We start from the raw sequence: 20,061 nt of genomic DNA, 5'->3' as shown, positions 1-20,061 counted from the left end.
GGAAATGTTCTAAGAAAGGGATGGAGTGAGACATACTTGATTTCCAAAGTAGTTCTGATCTTTTCACAGAGTAATGAAGTTTGTGGCAGTTCAGAAAGTTAGATGATACTTAGACTGTTTTCTAATATATGAATTCACTTAATTTGTGTATAGTTTAAAAAGTCATCAAATGCTTCTGTGACTTATTTAAAAAGAATGACTTGGTGATTTTCTTTTTCTGAAAGTCAGTGTATTTCTCATTCTAACTTATGGCTTATTGGTATAAGGTAAAGGTTGTGTGTGTGTGTAAGTGATTCTATTGATAATGGACTATCTTGGTGTCATTCAGCCTATAGATAATCTAGGTTGAATTTTTTCCTATAGGTAGTTTGAAAAGCTATGTCTTTGATAAGATTTTACAGTGTATTGGAAAGAATACTGAACTTGGAGTGAGGAGTTTCAATCCCAACACCTACACATGCTAGCTGTGTGCCTGTTGGCAAATTACTTCTTCTCTCTGAGTCTGTTTCCTTACCTATTAAATGGATGAGTTGGGGAGGAATAAACAGCATGATGTAATGGTGTTAGAACCAGGATATACAGTTGGTTGTGCCATAGTGCACAGAACACTGGGCCTGGAGCCAGGGTGATTCATGTTCCTAAGTTAAAACCTGGCCTCAGACACTTACTATAGCTGTGTGATCCTGGGCAAGTCACTTAACCCTGTTTGCCTCAGTTTCCTCACCTATAAAATGAGTTAGAGAAAGAAATGGCAAACCACTGAAGGATCTTTGCTAGGAAAACCCCAAATGGGATGACCGAGAGTCAGACATGATTGAAAAACTCAGAGCCAGGAAAACCTGAATTCAGGTTCTACATCTGCCCACATACTATCTGTGTCACTTTGACCAAGTCATTTAACTTCTCAGTGGTCCTTCGCAACTTTCTGAAACTCTTGAAGTTGGAGAAAAGTTGCTGATCTGTTATTGGTCAAGGGTGTTACCTACTTGATGTTTCCTAAACTGATCAAATCTGGACCAAGAACAAACAAACAAGCAAAACCAACAACAAAACATATTTGCTTCACAGGGTTGTTGTCTCATCATCATCATCATCAGTTGTCATTGGTGTTGTTATTATTATACAGGGTGTCCCAAAAGTCTTAGTGTAGTTACTAGCTTTACTTTAGTGAATAAACATATTTATAAATGTGTACTGGTATTGAGAGGCATCATGCTGCAGTGGAAAGAATGTTGGTTTTAAAATCGTAGGACCTGGTTCAAATTCGGACTCTGTTGTTTTCTGCTTGTGTTCCCTTTGGACAAGGCCTTTAACCTCTCTGGGACTCCTTTGTGTTCCCTTCCAGCTTCCAACCTATGATCCATTATCATTTGATTGCCCTAGATTAATTTAGAATAACAACTCTCTAAGTGGCCTTCACTATAGTGATCTCATCTAGGGAATGGAGATAAAACCATAGACTTTCCTACTCCATTTTTTTTGTAAGACTTGTTGCCTTAAAAGGCTTCTCTACTCTCTGAGAATGTTTCTATAAAGATCACTGGATCTTCCCTGAAGCTCCTTGGAGAATAGTGTCTTTCAGAGGTGGAATGTGGCGGAGTCTGACCATGTTACCCTTTCCTTCTTCAGATCTATGGAGTAGTAGAGCTTGTTGGCTTTAGAATAAATCCTCCACCTACCTATAGCTGACATTTATATAGCACATTAAGGTTAGCAAATTGGTTTGCATATGTTTTTTCACTTGATCTCTTAAGTTTTGGAAAATTTATATACACAAAGCAGATCTTGAGAATAGCAGTAGATTTTTGATGGTATTTTTTTCCTTTGTTTTTCAGATATGTTTCCACCCCCATCCCCACCCCCTCTTCCATTAGTAGTGTCATATTATTCTTGTGATAAGTATTATGTCTCTTCATTAGCAGGGCTGGGCTTTCCCTGGAATCGTAGCAGAATTTGGTCAAGACCCATTGCAGTGTGACATGGTTTGGATGGGAAATGTTTGTGAAGTTCATGTGATGACTGACACTCTCTCTCTCTCTCTCTCTCTCTCTCTCTCTCTCTCTCTCTCTCTCTCTCTCTCTCTCTCTCTCTCTCTCTCTCTCTCTGTGTTGCTCTTCCCTGCCCCAGGTGAATAAAACCTTTCAGAACCTGGGTGTATTCCATGACCTGAAAGGGATGTGGGAAGAGATCAGCCCCAAAATCTGGACATTCATGGAAAACAGCCAGGAAATGGATCTCATCCGGGTGAGTCCCCTGCCCCTACACTTAGCTAACTTTGTATTTGCCAAAGCTGGGTGAGGCATAATTCCCAGAAGTGAGCCAAACACATCGTTATCTCAGACTTCATCAACAACACTACAGTACTGAGCTTTTCTCAAATGGCAGGGCTGTTGACCCTCAGCAGACAAAGGATTCAGTGCCCTGGGAACAATGATGTTGGTGCACAGCCCCAACACTTATTGTATAGATAGACAAAGATATATCTACAGAAGGGGCAGTATGAGCTGGTGGGGAGGGTAGGGAATAGGCTTTCATAAAACTCTGTTCCTTTCTGTTTCCTGTCCCATATCAACTGATGATTTCAGTGCATGATTGAGAGGTTATTTGTTTAGCTCTCCCATAGCTCAGGAGCACCTGGATATAAGAAAACAAAAAATAGAAAATATACATAAAACACACTCTTTATATAGGAGGCACTTTGAAATCCTCTCCTGAGGCACAGTGAAAGTCAAGAGGGCCTTGGGCAGTCTGTAGATAATAGCATCTATAACTCTGTTTTCATGCATCGTGAAAAGGATAAATGTTTTAGAGACAATTGAATTTAAAATTGTGGCAGCTTTGTAAGTACTGAATGTCTCCCTCAATTTTAGTGGAGTGCTATTTAATCACATTATCCTTTGACATGCCCTGTGTCAGTGCATCATTAGCTACTGTTTTCTCTTGACAAGATGGGTGAGAGCTATTTCTACCTCCCCTGTTTCCACCAATAAGCAGAATACAATTCTGTGAGTCCTCTCTTCCCTTTAAATGTTTACTGTTTGAAGAGAGGAACGATGATGGAGACATCAAGACCTCAGACATTCCTGTCAGGTTAAAGCCCCTATTCCTAATCCCTCTACCCCTGGTTTTACGCATTAGTCTAGCATCCATTTAGTGTTTTGAGGTAGGTACTATTATTATTTTACAGATGAGGAAAGGAAAGATGAGAAAGAAAAGAGGTTTTAAGGTACTTGCCCAGGGTCACATAGATGGTAAGCCTTTGAGGATCTGAACTTGGGTTTCCACCCTCTCTGCAGTGATGAAGTTAGAGAAAGCTCAAAGAATTATCTCTGAGGTCTTTCCCAGCTCCAAGTCTATTAACCTATGATCCTATGAATCTTGGATTCAGATTTTTGCCTCATATACTTGCTATCTAGGTCGTCTTAGGCAAGTCATATAATCTTTCTGAGCCTCAGTGTTCTTCTCTGAAAAATAGGGGTAGTAATAGTTGAACTCTTTGAGTGTTTGTGAAGATAAAGTGAGGGAATATATGTGAAGCGCTTTGTTACCTAAAGCTCCATAGATGTGTATGTTGTTGTCATCATTACTAATTATTGATATTGGGCTTTGGGACATTACAACAGGTCCTTTGTAATCTTTTTTCCTTCCCTACTGCTTCTCTCTTGTCTGACATTGGCTCTTGCCTACTCTTCTCATATTAACATATTAAGGGGCGGCTAAGTGGCACAGTGGATAAAGCACCAGCCCTGGATTCAGGAGTACCTGGGTTCAAATCCGGCCTCAGACACTTGACACTTACTAGCTGTGTGACCCTGGGCAAGTCACTTAACCCCCATTGCTCTGCAAAAACAAACAAACAAACAAAAACCAAATAAACATGTTAACACATAATCATCTGATTGCCTGTAGTCAGTTTCAATAATTATTAATGAAAATAATACACTTATATAACACTTTAAGGTTTGCAAAGCCCTTTACATGCATGATATCATCTGAGTCTCACAATCCTGTGAAATAGGTACTATTATCTCTATTGTACAGGTGAGGAGACTAAGGTTTAAAGCTAGTAAGAGCCTGAGGCTGGCTTTAAAGCCAGAGCTTTTTGACTCCCAAGTCCAGGACCTTATCCATTATATCATATTGGCTATCCTTTTTCTGGATTCTGCCTAGTTGGGTGTTCTAAGTCCCCTACCCCTCTATATCTATGATTCAAGGATCCCATATGGGCCGTTCATGATCCATTTTACCTTACTTGGTATTCACTGTGCCCCTGGTACTGTGCCATTCTGCTTCCTTCTCGCTGCTGCCCACTTGGTACAGAGGAACATCCTTTGGCTTAGTATTATAGGTTGGAAGGCCCCAGATTCTGCAGGCTCAGGGTGCCTCCAAACAGCTGTGGTCAATCTGGAAAATAATTATCTTATTTTCTGACTTCCCATTCATTTTAGCAACAAAGCAATCCATAGCATTTTCCCCAGGGAGTGTCTGTGGCTCTGAAAATATGCTAAGCCCAGGGTGGGGGAAACTGAGCTTTATCGTTCTACCCATAAATGGGGTTTTAAACTTTCATAAAGAGCTTTGTGAACCTCAAAGTTCCATACAAATGCTAGTTATTGTTGTTATTAATATTATTCTTATGATTTGTGCTATAAAATGATACCTAGGGGACTTGTGGTGAGATGTTAACCTATCTCCCTTCCTCTTCATCCAGATTTTCTGTTGTTTCTAGCTTTACAGTGCCCTTGTGATGTTTGGTCCAGTAGTCTAGTTACTGTTTCAGTTGTTTCTAGATCAGAATCCTGACAGAGTGGAAAGAACATTCTCTTTCTGGCTTTGACATGTCTGTGTGACTGTGGGCAAGTCACTTTGTTAAGACTCTGGTTGTTTTTTTTTTTCACTTGTGAAATGGAGAATGTAATAATTTCATTACCCATTTTACAAGGTTGTTGTGAGAAAATCACCTTGTCAACCTTAAAGTTTTGCAAAAATGTGAGTTGTTAGGATTTTTTATTATTTACCGTTACAGGTATGCCTCTCTTTAACACCACTAGGTGAGTGTTTGAGAAGTTGCAGGGAAAGCACATCTTTATGCATTAATCTCTATTTTTCAGTTGCTTGGCATTGTTAGTTCAGAGTCACTTCAGCTTTAAATTGAATGTCAGTCGACAGTGGCGCCTAATACTCTGTTCCTTCTTCTCTCTGTCAAGTAATCAAATCTTTAGATTTGATGCATTAGATGTTTAGATGAATTCTTTTGTAGAGGGAAGAATCCTTCTGTAATGTGAGAAATCACCCCTTCTTTATATTCTTTTTTTATCTCCTTGGTAAATTTAGAAAGGGTTTGACCAAGTGTAAATGAGTCTTAGAGTAAACAAGGAGAGGCTATTTTTCACATTTATAGAAAGATGTTCTAAAGGGAACTTGGTGGGTCAGAGAAATAGCTTTCCTGAGTGGATACATGGTTATTAGGGAGGGTAAAATAGATTTAAATGATAGAGTACCCTCATGGCATAGGTCAAGTCAAGGAAGTCAGCACAGGCCATAGGAGAAGAATATTGGTGAGAATCTAGGGTTAGACGGGCATAATCCTCCTGGCTACTGGCAATTGGATCAGCATGAGTTAGGCTGGGCAAATATAGATGCCCTCAGTAGCAGCCAACCAGCTAGCATTGTAGTCCCTTTTACACACACAGAGACACGTATGTTTGTACATGTTTGTATAGACTTTTCCATGGTCACACAACTTGTATGTGTCAGAGGCTGGATTTGAATTAGGTCTTCCTGACTGTAGGGTTGGTTCTCTATATGTTATGCCATCCATACTACCTTTGTGTCTTACTTAGTGAACAAGCACAGAGAAAGGAAAAGGGAGAGAGAGGGAGAGAGAGAAAAAAAAGAGAGGAGAGAGAGAGAGAGAGAGAGAGAGAGAGAGAGAGAGAGAGAGAGAGAGAGCGAGCGAGCGAACGAGCGAGCACGCGAGAGTGAGCATGACCGCCAGCCAGCCCCAGAGTCAGGAAGATTTGAATTAAACTTATGCCTGGAACTTAAACTGTTTGTATGTTTGTATGCCCACCCCACCTCCCTTCCCCCTCAAGTCACTTAACCTCTTAGTGCTCTAGACTTTGAGAGGTTAAGTGACTCTTAACTTAACCTTGAGTTAAGGTTATATTCTCTAAGACTGTTAAGTTGAAGATAGTTACTAGTCTGCTTTGCTGTAGACCTTGACCTCCCTTCCATGCCCCTTCTCTGTGCCCTCCCCGCCAGCATCTGGGCCTAGTGCTCACCGTTTCCATTGATTCAGCACCTTCAGTACTGAACCCCAAGTTGTAGTAGATCTTTTGTTTTCCTGATAGATCTTATGTGACCCTATAGGAATCGGAATTTCTTTAACAACCATTCTCCCTGACGTGCTCAGCTCTGATGTTCTCATCACTTTGTTTTCATAAGGTCTTTTCCCCTCAGGATTAACTTTCCTTCCCTCCCCCAATACATCTTTAATTTTTTTTTCTTTCTAGACTCTTTCTCAGGAACTTAAACAAACCTGCCATCTGGTGGGGGTAGTGGTCTCAGTTGTGAGAGTCAGTGATACTTTTCTGGACACTGGATTTTTTTCAAAGTAGGGCAGGGACTGTGAGCCAAGGTTGCCTACTCCTTAAAAAATAACATGCAAGTAGTAAGGATAACAATTAGAAATCATATTTACATGTGCTTTAAGGTTAACAAAACACTGCCTTTAAAAAGCAGATGTTAGAGAGGTGATGACCTCAGGGTGCCAAAGGAGACCTACATTTTGAACAGGGGCAATATGGAGAAAGTGTTCCAGGCATGGAGGACAGCAGGGACACCTACCTGATTTGCTTTTCCTTTCAAATGTGGTGGTACGTTTGAGAATCTAACAAGTGGGCAAGTGAGTTAAAGGAAGGCATTCTAAGGTTGTGGAAACAATGCTATGTATGATTGATCTTTATTGTAAGTAATCACTCAATAGGACTAAAAGACTGAGAAAGATTTGATAGATTGCATTTGATAAGATAAATTCCCAGAAATTGAATTCATCTTTGATTTAAAGATGGGCATCTACCAGGGTAATCATTCACTTCTGGACTCCTGATGTTACCTGTGAGCAAATTCAAATTCAACAAACCTTTACTCAGCATCTACTGTGTAAGAGACATAGAGTTTAAGAGGTCACTGCCCTTATAGAGATATAATCTAGTAGGGGAAAGCATTTTGTAATTTTTATAGTGCCTTATAAATATGGATTGTTATCCGGTAGATAGTCCTTAGAAATATCTGAATAGCATCAATTAGCAAAAACTTGTTTATTGTTATTCTACTTGCATTTTTTGGAGGTGGGGCAATGAAGGTTAAGTGACTTGCCCAGGGTCACACAGCTAGTAGGTGTTAAGTGTCTAAGGCTGGATTTGAACTCAGGTCCTCCTGAATTCAGAGACAGTGCTTTATCCACTCTGCCACCTAGCTGCCCCCTTGCATTTTGAATAATATCATTTTCACCTTGGCCTAGTTATGAGAAACTTCCCCTCCTTTTTTCTTTATCGAGTTATTCATTAGTCTAGACTTCATTGTACTAATTGCACTTTCTTTTCCAATTCCAGACTCTGTTGGATAGTAAAATCAACAGCAATCTTTGGGGACAGCACTTGAATGGCTTAAACTGGACAACTTCGGACATTGCAGCCTTTTTAGCTAAGTACCCAGCAGATGTCCAGACAGCCGGTGGTCCAGTGTATACCTGGAGAGAGGCTTTTAATGAGACAAATTGGGCAATCCAGACAATAGCTCGATTCATGGAGGTAAGTTGCTATGAACACAAAAAATAGAGAGTAAAAAAATGTGGTTTTTTAAAAAGTCTTTTCTTCTCATCTAGTGTTTATTGTAACTCTGCTGTGGAGAGACAATTGTGATAAGTGCTATGTTTCTAGATGTGCTTCCTAGTCTCAATATAGTTAGGAGCACAAGGTATGAAATAATTGGAGAGTGAGTACAAGGTAACATTTGAGCCTATGCATGAGTGTGGTACAATTTAGTTGAAGTGCTGAGGAATTCAAAGTAAGGGAAAGATGAGCACATAGCAGAGCTAATTGGGCTTCTTAGAACTGAGTTTTGAGAACCTTGCTTTTTCGTGTCTTCCTCTCTGTAGTTATCTTCTATACCCTGTCAGACTGAGAGCAGGTGAAAGTCGCAGTGGGGAGAGAAGGTAGAGTCATTGTGGAGGGAGCCTATAAAATCATGATTAGACATGCAGGGAATGTCTAAGGTTTTTTTTTGTTGTTGTTGTTTCTTTGTTTTGTGGGGCAATGAGGGTTAAGTGACTTGCCTAGGGTCACACAGCTAGTAAATGTCAAGTGTCTGAGGCCAGATTTGGACTCAGGTCCTCCTGAATCCAGGGCTGGTGCTCTATCCACTGTGCTACCTAGCTGCCCCCAACTCCCTCTATTCTTTCTCTTAAGTTGAGGCAGTTTCAGGCAAGAGGAAAAATCCTAAATGACACAGTTCCACAGTCTCACCTAATTCTAGTGTTTTCATTCTTGACTAATGAATCTTTCAATATAGTTGTCTTTTTGACCAGGGAAGACTATATTATGTAGTATTTTTTCCTTTGTTAATGGAATATGTAATAAGGTTAACAAGTGTTTGTTAGGAGAAACAAAGATTTAGATAGTAGTAATGAAAAGGATAAATACTAGGAATTTCTATCAGATATTCAATTTAAGTGTAAGGCCACTCTTCTGGACTGAAAGGATGACTGGGCCATTGATCTAAAGTATTCTGTCAAACCCTAGGATATTGTCAGACATCAAACTTAGATCTAATCTAATGAAAGAAAGATTAAGATCTCCCTCCCTTTCTACCTTTCTCCCTCCCTCCCTCCCTCCCTTCTTGTACTTCACTTTTTTTGTCTCTATTAGAGGCCATTGCATTTTTTAAAGTTTGTTGTATCACAAACTAGCTAGAGGAATAGAAAGGAAAATGAGAAACATTTATTCTTTTAACTTATTCCCTGGAAAAAAAGAAACTCAACCCCCTCCCCCAAATGTGTTTGTTAAAAACAAAATTATTTCCTTTTGCATGCTGGAAAGCTAGCCTCCAAACATTTGTGACCTTGCCGAAAATGAAATAAACACTGTGCAATACTTTAATACCTGTGTTTGATGTGCTCAGTTTGATGCTTATCATTCCAAGAGCTACGTTCCTAATGGAAGCTATTCCTCATTCAGTGTGTCAACCTGGACAAACTTGAGCCAATACCTACAGAAGTTCGACTGATTAACAAGTCCATGGAGTTACTGGATGAAAGAAAGTTCTGGGCTGGCATAGTGTTCACTGGCATTGCTCCTGATAGTATTGAACTACCTCACCATGTCAAATACAAGATCCGGATGGATATTGACAATGTAGAAAGGACAAACAAGATCAAGGATGCGTAAGCTCTTGCTTTCAAAATTCCAACCCAGACCTGGGAAGGAGGGAGGGTGGGAGGAGTGGAAAAATATACCTGTTGGCTGGGTCTGAGAAGTTTTGTTGACCACCTTCTGCTTTGGTTCCAGGTACTGGGACCCTGGTCCTCGTGCTGATCCCTTTGAAGACCTGCGCTATGTCTGGGGAGGCTTTGCGTACTTGCAGGATGTGGTGGAGCAGGCCATTATCCGAACACTGACAGGCTCTGAAGAGAACACTGGCATCTATGTACAGCAGATGCCTTATCCTTGTTATGTAGATGATATGTAAGTTACCCATATATTGTCTTCTAGAATCCAAAGACCAGCCCTCATGTGATCTAGAAAATAGCTGTGGTCCCATCTGCCTAATAAGAGAAAAAAATACCATAGAGGAGCAGCAAAGGATGCTGCTGTTTCACATTGAGTTTCCCATTGTTATATGCCTGAAAAAGCTCTAGATTGCAGGGGGAGGGGAAGGAAGGTCTATGAGTTTACGAGGACACGGCCCCCATATATAGTCTTCTATTTGGTCCAACCACACATACAAACACCCAAACCAATTATCTACCATCCTTCCTCCCCAGGCAAAAGCTAACAAAGAGGGGTGAGGAAATTCACAATACCATAGTGCACTAAGAGAACCTTTGCAATTCTCCCAAAACTCATGACAGACACAGAAAGGCAAACTGCCTAGACTTGTCAGAACTGGTTTAGACTTGGGCCGAGTTTGCAAACCAAAGTTCTAAACAAACAAAACAAAACTGAATGAAGCCTTTTATTCTCATTTTGCTTTTAGGCCTTAGATTATAGAGAGTCCCACTGTAGGAAATGCAACTTTAAATGTTAATTATGTATTTTTGATTTAATGAAAGAGGTGGGAGAAAGTGGAAGCCTGCATTCAGGTGGTGTTATTTACTAAGTAATTAACATTTAAATGACTAAAAAAATAGTAAATGTGTCTTCCAGAGAATTTAATTAACTATTCCAGACAGGGCCCAATTTAATTTTTTTTTGTTTTATTTCCAATGAATAGTAATATTCTTATTTTCTGTTGCCATATTTGAGTGAGTGTGTGTATATTAGTGTGCATGTTTATATCAGGATTAGCCAGGGCTTGCCTCAGCTTAGCTCAACTTGGCATGATTAGCTTTCTGCTTTGATTTCAGCATAATGCTTACCAGGACATCTAGGTCACTCCTGAAGGCATCTGTTTTCTCCTTCAGAAAAAATACTGAAAGAGCTTTTTCAAAGGTCCCTAAGACAGGGCATTATCAGGGGAAAAGGAAAAAAAAATGTCCTTCTGTACATCTTTAGCATTGCTATTGTGATGTTCTGATAAACAAAAAAAGCTGTATCAGTTAAACCTCAAAAAATCATAGTTCATTTGGACTTTGTAAGGATTTGGAAAAGGAATGTCTGAAGTTTACTTTTACACTGATAATTTTGTTGAGCAACTGAATATCACAAGTAAGGGAAAATTAAGTTTTTTTCAAGCCATTTAAAAGCACTCTTTGATTTATAGATTGCTGCATCTTTACTTGACAACACTTTCTTAGTATTATTCAGATACATATACATACATATATGCACATAGAAGTAAAACACTTATATTTCTCTAAAATAATTTTGTAATATAAACTTTTGACAACTCAGATTAATCTTTCCCCCAGTCAGTCCAAATGAAAATATTTTTGCATTTGTGTTATTTCAACACCATATAACAAGGGTTTTGTTACATTAGTATACTATTGGTTACCGCAATTTAGGGATGGCAAATATGAGCTAGAGCAGATCTGGGATATGAATAGAGGTGGGGTAGGAATTATTCTGTAAGGGGACTGGAAGCCATGCCAGGCAGAAGTCAGTTGAAAGAATGGAGAATGTTTAGCTTGGAGAAGAGAAGATGTGGGGAAAGAGCTATTCTCAAATAGTTGAGTTTAGATTCATTTTGCTTGGCCAGAAAAGGGCAGAACCAGTTCATGAAAATTATGGAGAGGCAGGTTTTAGCTAGCTTCATACAGAGAACGGTTCCCTAAGAACTTTTTGTTGTTATTTTCCTAGACCTGTGATTTTTATTGTTGTAGGGAGCTCTTAATGAGGAAACTCCTTCTACCGCTGCAGTTATACAATTGTTCTGCTACATATAATCTTAGAGAGTTATTTGGGGCCTCGAAAAGTTTAAGTGACTTGCTCAGGGCCACACATCCAGTTTTGTACAGGATTTGAACCAAAGTCATCTAAACCCTCAGACTGTCTCTCTATCCGCTACACAATGCTACCTTCCTATTAATAGTGCTTTCTAAATGTAGAGTGAATGTGCTTCCTTGGTAGGTAGTGAGTTTGATATTAGTAGAGGTCTTCAAGCAGGGACTGGATCTCCATTCACTGGGAATGCTTTCAGTGGGATTATTAGGTTCAGGTTGGACTTGATAACTTTAAGATTCTTTCATTCCGCACTTCTCTCTATAATCCTTTCATTTTTTTTCTCTTGGGGCGAAATAGATTTCTACGGGTGATGAGCCGCTCAATGCCTCTCTTCATGACCCTGGCTTGGATCTACTCTGTGGCCGTGATCATTAAGGGGATTGTATATGAGAAAGAAGCCCGACTGAAGGAAACCATGAGAATTATGGGCTTGGACAATGGCATCCTCTGGTTCAGCTGGTTCATTAGCAGCCTCATCCCGCTCCTTGTGAGCGCAGGGCTGCTGGTATTAATCCTGAAGGTAAGGCTGGGTCCCGCTGAGCTGGGTGTTTATGGTCATTGACACAGGAAACACCTGAATTTTTTTTTTCTTTTTGGCGAGTCTTTGTATGAGATGTGTCTTGGTTTGATCGAGTCTATTTGATGGATCCAATTCCTTTCCAGCTAGGAAACCTGCTGCCCTACAGTGACCCCAGCGTGGTGTTCCTGTTCCTCTCTGTCTTCGCTGTGGTGACCATCTTGCAGTGCTTCCTGATCAGCACACTCTTCTCTAGAGCCAACTTGGCTGCCGCCTGCGGTGGGATCATCTACTTCACACTCTACCTGCCCTATGTCCTTTGTGTTGCTTGGCAGGACTATGTGGGCTTCTCTCTGAAGCTTTTTGCTGTAAGTAGTTTTTAGATAAAAGCAATGACTGTGCTTGTTTGGTGTCTCCCCCCCCCCCATAACTTCTGTTATTACTATTATCATGACCATTAATGAATCCTAAACAAATTACCAGCAAGTGTAGTCTGTAAAAGAAAGAGGTGAAAAGGAGTTTTCTTTCCCACGGAATTTTTAACCCCCTCACTTCATTCATTAGATAGCAAAGAATACACTTAGCCAGGACCAAACATTTTAATTTTTACTCTTTTGTAAATGATGAATTGTGTATAGTGGCTATTTGCTGGTGGTTCCAACTGCCTCAAGCTTTTATCCTCTCACTGTTATCACCATATTAATCTCACTTCAGAATATACAATTATATAGAGCACCAGCCCTGGAGTCAGGAGTACCTGAGTTCAAATCCGGCCTCAGACACTTAACACTTACTAGCTGTGTGACCCTGGGCAAGTCACTTAACCCCAATTGCCTCACTAAAAAAAAAATAATAATAATAATATACAATTCTCACTTTATGCACCAGTAAAAGATGTCAAAAATGTTATGTGCCTATAGTGAATTGTTGGGAATCCATCACTTGGGAGTAGGGATGGCCTAGATGACCTACAAAGTACTTTCCAATTCTGGGATTCCATTATTAGTCCCTTAAAACACATGGAGGAGACTTTGATATTTAAAGGAATCAATTTTGGATTCTTTTGTAAAACTAATGATCACCTTTTAGTTTTTCCAGTTTGCAAATTCAGATTTTTCTACATCAGCACCAATTAAAGTGGGGATACGTCTGTAATGTTTAAAAATATGGGGAGAAAAAAAGATTGATAATACTTTCTCTGGTGTTGCTTCCCTCAGAGTCTTCTGTCTCCTGTAGCTTTTGGGTTTGGTTGTGAGTACTTTGCCCTCTTTGAGGAGCAAGGCATTGGAGTGCAGTGGGACAACCTTTTCGAGAGCCCTCTAGAGGAAGATGGCTTCAGCCTCACCACCTCAGTCTCCATGATGCTATTTGATACCTTCCTATATGGTGTGATGACCTGGTATATTGAGTCTGTCTTTCCAGGTACGTTTTGTTCTACCATTCAACCCTAGGACTCCTATTTTGTAAAATCTTGTCCCTGGTATTGGATTTCATGAAGTATTAATTTTTTTCTCATTACTTTTATGTTAGGGTAGAGTCTGTCTCAGGGCTCTGGGCTCTTTGGAAGAAGATAAAGCTTTATACCCATGGCAAACTGAACAGAATAAATATAGGAAGTAGTTGGCAATGTAAAGGCAGTGTTAGTTGGACCAAATAGGCTTTACAGTCTTGTCAAACACTTAAGATTCTTTGCTTCCTGGCTCTTAAAGAGGTGATAGATGATGGGATGTATATATATATATATATACATATATATATATATATATATATATATATACACACACATATATATATATATATATATATTTTAGTGAGGCAATTGGGGTTAAGGGACTTGCCCAGGGTCACACAGCTAGTGTCAAGTGTCTGAGGCAGGATTTGAACTCAGGTCCTCCTGAATCCAGGGCTGGTGCTTTATCCATTGCGCCACCTAGCTGCCCCCATGATGGGAGATATTTTATTTTTTTAATCTAAGCATAGGTTTGGTACTGTTGACCTATGACCTTGTGCAAACCCACAAACCCCTCTGTATCTCCTTATACAATATCTGAGATGGGCCTGTCCCATGTTCAGTTTCATGGTGTAGCACTCACTAATGAGGCCTTGTAGTAAAATGAAAAGAGAACTGAACTGAAAGTCAAAATATCTGAGTTCCAGGTTCTTTTCTTTCACTTAATAGCTATGTGATCTTAGACAAATCGCTTCAATTCTCTAGGTCTCAATTTCCCCACTGGCAAAATGAATTTTGGCCAGATTATCTTGGGGGAGAGGGAATCTCTTCTAGCCTTAGCTTTTTAATTTTTCATCAGTTAATTAATGTTTTTAAAGAAGTACTTTATGGGATGGCTAGGTGGTGCAGTGGATAAAGTACTGGCCCTGGATTCAGGAGTACCTGAGTTCAAATCCAGCCTCAGACACTTAACACTTACTAGCTGTGTGACCCTGGGCAAGTCACTTAACCCCAATTGCCTCACTTAAAAAAAAAGAAAAAAAGAAGAAGTACTTTATAAGAAACTGAAGTTTTAGTTATTTAGCTCTTCCAATTCTAGGAGGCTTCAAGATATTTATTAGGGATAGAACTTGCACTGGGTTTCAGTATAGCAACCCAGGCACTAGGTTAACTTTAAATCTTCATAATGGGTGCTAGAATAACTTTAAACCTGCCTAATGTCTGTTTTTTGTTTTCAGGTCAATATGGAATTCCCAGACCCTGGTATTTCCCTTTCACCAAGTCTTACTGGTTTGGTGAGAAAAGTGATGAAAAGAGTCATCTTGGTTCCAGGCAAAAAGGGACTTCGGAAAGTAAGTTCTGCTGAGAGTCTTCAACTCTGTCCCTGCCTTTTCCATTGATTGTTGGTATTCCATTAGAGACTGTTGGCCATGACCCTGCAGAACTCTAGAATCACTCTTCTGTCAACAAAGCCCCACTTAGCATAATGCCTCATTCTCTAGTTTCTTGTGCCTTTCATATTGTAATTGGTTGACATCACAAGAGTGTGTCTAAGGATTATGTCAGAACCAGTGCTTGTAGCACTTGGTAACATTTCTCTCCTTAGCTGCTACTGTAGCTTAAATTACTTCCCTTCCCCCCATACCCCCAGCCATTCACCTAGGTGTGAGTGGGGCAGAATATTGAGTTTTCCTTTTCTTATCCTGATTATGTGACTGGATATGGCATCACCAAACGTCCATCATCCAAATATTTTACTTTTAAGACTACAAGAACCACAGTTTTGGATCCCTAGGCAAGCCCATTTGAGTCAGTTTTTTCACACCTTTGTAGGAGAGAAAGACAAGGAGAACCCTAGGTAAAGGATGGAACCTCTCTTAGCATGTTAGGTGATGTTCCTGGGGAATATTTCCCATTTTTCACATTGCTTCAAGGGAAAGACTGCGCTGTCTCTGATGTGTGATGTGGCATTGATGTTGCTGGCATAGTTGGTAATAGGCTGACATGCTCTCACCATCTTAAGTAGATTGAATTTCAGAATCCAAGGGTAGACCACTTCTCCCCACCAGTATGATGAGCCTTACTTCTGGACCTTTCTACATCTACTATATCACTTTCTGAACTTCTTTCTCATAGTCTGCATGGAAGAAGAGCCCAGCCACTTGCGTCTGGGGGTTTCCATTCAGAATCTGGTAAAGGTATATCGAGATGGCATGAAGGTGGCAGTGGATGGCCTTGCACTGAATTTCTATGAAGGGCAGATCACGTCTTTTCTGGGACATAACGGAGCTGGGAAAACCACCACCATGTAAGAAGAGGACATTTTTCTTTTACAGAGTAAACCAGAAGGAAGTTCTGAGGCTTAGTTAGAAAACTATCCTAAAGTGACTATGTGTATGTATGTGTGTATGTGTGTGTGTTTACATAGACATAAATCTATGCTTCAAAATATATAGATGTATGTGCACATGTATATGTGTATATATATAGACACAAAGATGTGTGTTTATATATAAATATGTATAAATATAAACATAAGTATACGTGTTTATATTTATAAATATATACATTTGCATGTGTGTGTGTGTGTGTGTGTGTGTGTGCAAGAGTTTTGTGATGCATGCCTATAAAAAGAGGCATGATGCTGAATGAGAGGTCTAGTTAACTCTTGGAACTTAAGAGCATTTTTAGAAAGTGTAGCACCCAGATATCCTGAGAGCCAGTCTCTCTATTTGAGCTTTCTTGGTATTTCTTTATGATTAGAATGAAGAAAGACAATTCTGTGAAAGAGAATCCAAAGTTTTCAGAAAGATATGTATTTCTGGCAAAGAGACCCTTAAGCAGAGAGCTCAGATGATCATTTCCACTGTTATCTGAAAATGACCTTAGTTGGAATAGCGTGTTAAACTAATTAGGAGCCTACTGTATGAACCATCTTATGTTTGCCTGATGTCATGACACTGGCTCTAGTGACTTGGAGCCACAGCTTTCAAAGTATAGTTTATGAACCACTGTCAATTTTGATGAGACCAAAAGGGGCCCTCAGAGGTTCCCACTGGTGACTCAAAATGTAAATTACATAAAAATGTGAGTATTTGCATTTAAGGTGCATTTACCACTGCAAATTTGAATCCCCACTGATATTTTAAAAGAATAGAATTAACTATTTTTTGAATTAACTATTTTTTAATAAAACTGAGACCAAAAATGTTTTTTTTTTTATGTAGATGGCAAAGAGATATGGAAGGTAGTGGTGGATGGGTATCTCACAGGGCCTTTTACCAACCCATGTGGAAACATTTGAGGATTATTGGTTTGGTATTTACTTACAGTGCATTTCTTTTATGCCTAGGTCCATCTTGACGGGCTTGTTTCCTCCGACCTCGGGCACTGCCTACATCCTTGGGAAAGATATTCGTTCAGAGCTGAGCACTATCAGGCAGAACTTGGGGGTCTGTCCTCAGCATAATGTACTTTTTGACATGTGAGTAGCAGCTGTGTGTTTTCAGAAGAATGTGTTATTGTATGTGTTTCAGTAGTGGGTGAAAAAGAAGTGGCATGACTTATATAACAGTATGGGGAATACCACTCTAGGGGGATTTCTGTGCACCAGATGCCACCTGGTTAAAACATATATCAAGGGCAGTCTTATGCAAAGAGAGAGGTCACAAAAATGCAACATGCAGCCTTGAAGGGGGCATATAGAAAGAGAGAGCGAGCCACATTGTCATTTCCTTGCCCATTCTGGAAGGATTGGCAGTTTGAGCATCTCATTGTCAACCATCCAAACCACAGAGCTTGGCACCCAAGCTTGTTTTGGAAGATAGCTGTTTCTATGTTAAGGTGGTAACAAAAGAAGTCTACCCATTTACTCCGACTACAGCAAATGATGAGTGTATTTATTTAGTGGACTAGAGAGAAAGAGATCTTGGCAAAATTATTCTTGGGAACCCGGAATTTTAAATTTGTTGCCATACTTATTATCCATTTCCAAGGTTTCTTTCCCTATCCTTTGTTTTGGGTCTCAGACTCCCATGACTGCATCCTGAGCCAGGCTTGATGAAAGCAACTTTATCCCAATTATGAGAAGAAAGCTGTATGACTTTATTTCAAAACTAATTCTTATTTATTACTAGAGTCAGAAGAAAAAAAAATTCAGTATGACTACATTCTCTCAGTAATTTATTATTCTCTCACCAGGAACCTTCTTACCAGGGCCCTATCTCAGCAGTCAGTATTTTGGTGTTTTGATGGATCTGCATTGATAAGGGCATTCCATACAACGATGTAGATTGCAACCCACCATTGCTGTCTCATCCTAATAATTGATTATTTTTCAGGGACTGAAAAAATTTTCAAAAATCTCCCATTTGCTCTTCCATGATTTGCCTTGTTTCTTTTATGATTGATTTGAAAAATAGCTTTATTCCTGCTCTGAGCAGCATGGCCCCAGCTGACCGGTAGCATGTCCACTCTCTTCCCTAGGTTAACAGTAGAGGAGCACATCTGGTTTTATGCCCGTCTAAAAGGGCTGTCAGAAAAGAGTGTGAAGGAGGAGATGGAGCAGATGGTGCTGGATGTTGGTTTGCCACACAAACTGAAAACTAAGACGAATCAGTTGTCTGGTAAGTCCAAATGTTGCCTGCACTCCCACCTCTTCACATGAGATCAAATGAGATTTGTAAAGCATTAAGCACTGGGCCTTGCACATAGTGGACACTTAATGCTTCTTCCTCCTTCTCCTCTTCGAGTTCAGAGATATCAGTTAGCATCGTGGAAGAGATCGAGGGTGGTGGGGTTTCAACTCTTTGAACAACTTTCATTCCAGAGCCTATGCAGATTATTCCAAAGCTCTCCTCCATCCTTTCCTTCAACTTCTTTCTCCTTTCCTTCCTTCTTTCTCTTTTTGTTTCTCCCTTTTCCTCTTCGTTCATTTTCTAAAGAGCTGAGTGTCAGAAAAGGTTCTAAATGTGAGAGCTGGAGAAGGAATGGATTTGGGATTCATTTCAGTTCTGTTTTTCTCCTCACCTAAAAGAGGTAGCTGGCACAAATGCTGCCAAGAGGACAGGTTCTCCAGTGTGTTATGTTGAGACCTGAGGCAGCTAGGTGGCACCATAGTATGCAGAGCTATGCACCTGGAATTAGGGGAAGGAAAGGGAGAGGGGGAGGGTGAAAATAAAGTCTGTTCCTGGGAGGTAGGTGCTACTACTGTCTCCATTTTACAGAAATATATGTGTATAGGTATACATACTATATATATATATATATGTGTGTGTGTGTGTATGCAAAAATATATCTATGTGCATACATATGTATATATGTATACATACATGTGTATGTGTGTATGTGTATGGGGGGGTGAATGGATGGATGGATGGACTATTTGATTTAGTGACACTGGCCTCCTGGCTATGCCACACTTCATCTCTCAGCTCTGGGCCTTTTCTCTGGCTGTCCCCCATACCTGGAATGTTTTCCCTTTTCTGCTCTAGCTACTGACCTCTCTCTGGCTTCCTTTAAATCCCAACTAAAATCCTACCTTTTGCCCAAAGCTTTCCTCAACCTCTCTTAATTCAAGTGCATTCTCTCTGTTAATTATTTCCTATTTATCCTATATATAGCTTGCTTTGTATATGTTTGTTAGAATGTCTACCCCCCACCCCCCACCCCCGCCTTAGATTGTAAACTCCTAGAGGGCAGGGACTGTCTTTTGCCTCTTTTTGTGTATGCCTAGCCTGGCACATAGCACGTGCTTACTAAATGTTTAAATGTTTATTGAATGAATGACTATAGTAGACTTGTAGATATGTAAAGCTCTAGAAATATATACTAAAGCGCTATCTAGAGAGTATATATACCAAATACGCACCTATTCTCCCCCATTATTAGCTTTTTATTTTGATCTTAAGGGAAAGAGTGAAACCACTATTAAAAGTTGCAGTTATGATGCAGTGAAAATAGTTGACCCTGAAGATGCTAATTTTTTGGTGCTAATTTCTTGCAGAGGAATCATGCTGGCCCTGTCTCAGCAGTCAGGAAGGGTAGGAGGGTCCAAGTCTGTTGTCTCTTGGCTGCAAAGTTCTAGAGTGTAGATTCTTCTTTCTTAATTTACCATCTGTCCCCAGAGGAATACTAAAAATCAGTGTTTCTGTTTTACAGGCGGAATGCAGAGAAAGCTGTCTGTGGCCTTGGCCTTTGTTGGCGGATCAAAAGTGGTCATTTTAGATGAGCCGACAGCTGGGGTTGACCCTTACTCTCGCAGAGGGATATGGGAGCTGCTCCTGAAATATCGGCAAGGTGCTTACTGTTTGGTTTTTCTTAATTAACAAGAGAAGTTCAGGTTTGCATGAAGTGTGAATGTATCAATACAATCCTCCCTGGGCACCTGCCCAGAGCATCAGAGCTACCTTCTGCATCTGAGGAAAAAT

At 40.0% G+C, this 20,061-nt stretch overlaps 1 protein-coding gene across 1 annotated transcript in view; it reads left to right on the top strand.

Moving 5' to 3' along the window:
• The window catches only part of ABCA1 (ATP binding cassette subfamily A member 1), a 154,139-nt gene that overhangs the window by 94,699 nt on the left and 39,379 nt on the right, over nt 1-20,061 (top strand). The window contains exons 11-22 of the mRNA XM_043973487.1: nt 2,128-2,244; nt 7,617-7,814; nt 9,240-9,445; nt 9,570-9,746; nt 11,964-12,186; nt 12,330-12,551; nt 13,401-13,605; nt 14,872-14,985; nt 15,770-15,941; nt 16,986-17,117; nt 18,119-18,258; nt 19,793-19,930. Coding sequence (XP_043829422.1) covers nt 2,128-2,244; nt 7,617-7,814; nt 9,240-9,445; nt 9,570-9,746; nt 11,964-12,186; nt 12,330-12,551; nt 13,401-13,605; nt 14,872-14,985; nt 15,770-15,941; nt 16,986-17,117; nt 18,119-18,258; nt 19,793-19,930 — 2,044 coding nt within the window. The remainder of the gene's footprint in view (nt 1-2,127; nt 2,245-7,616; nt 7,815-9,239; nt 9,446-9,569; nt 9,747-11,963; nt 12,187-12,329; nt 12,552-13,400; nt 13,606-14,871; nt 14,986-15,769; nt 15,942-16,985; nt 17,118-18,118; nt 18,259-19,792; nt 19,931-20,061) is intronic.

Source organism: Dromiciops gliroides, chromosome 1, assembly GCF_019393635.1.
Source record: "Dromiciops gliroides isolate mDroGli1 chromosome 1, mDroGli1.pri, whole genome shotgun sequence".
Taxonomy (NCBI): domain Eukaryota; kingdom Metazoa; phylum Chordata; class Mammalia; order Microbiotheria; family Microbiotheriidae; genus Dromiciops; species Dromiciops gliroides.
This window is presented reverse-complemented; position numbering and strand designations above follow the sequence as displayed.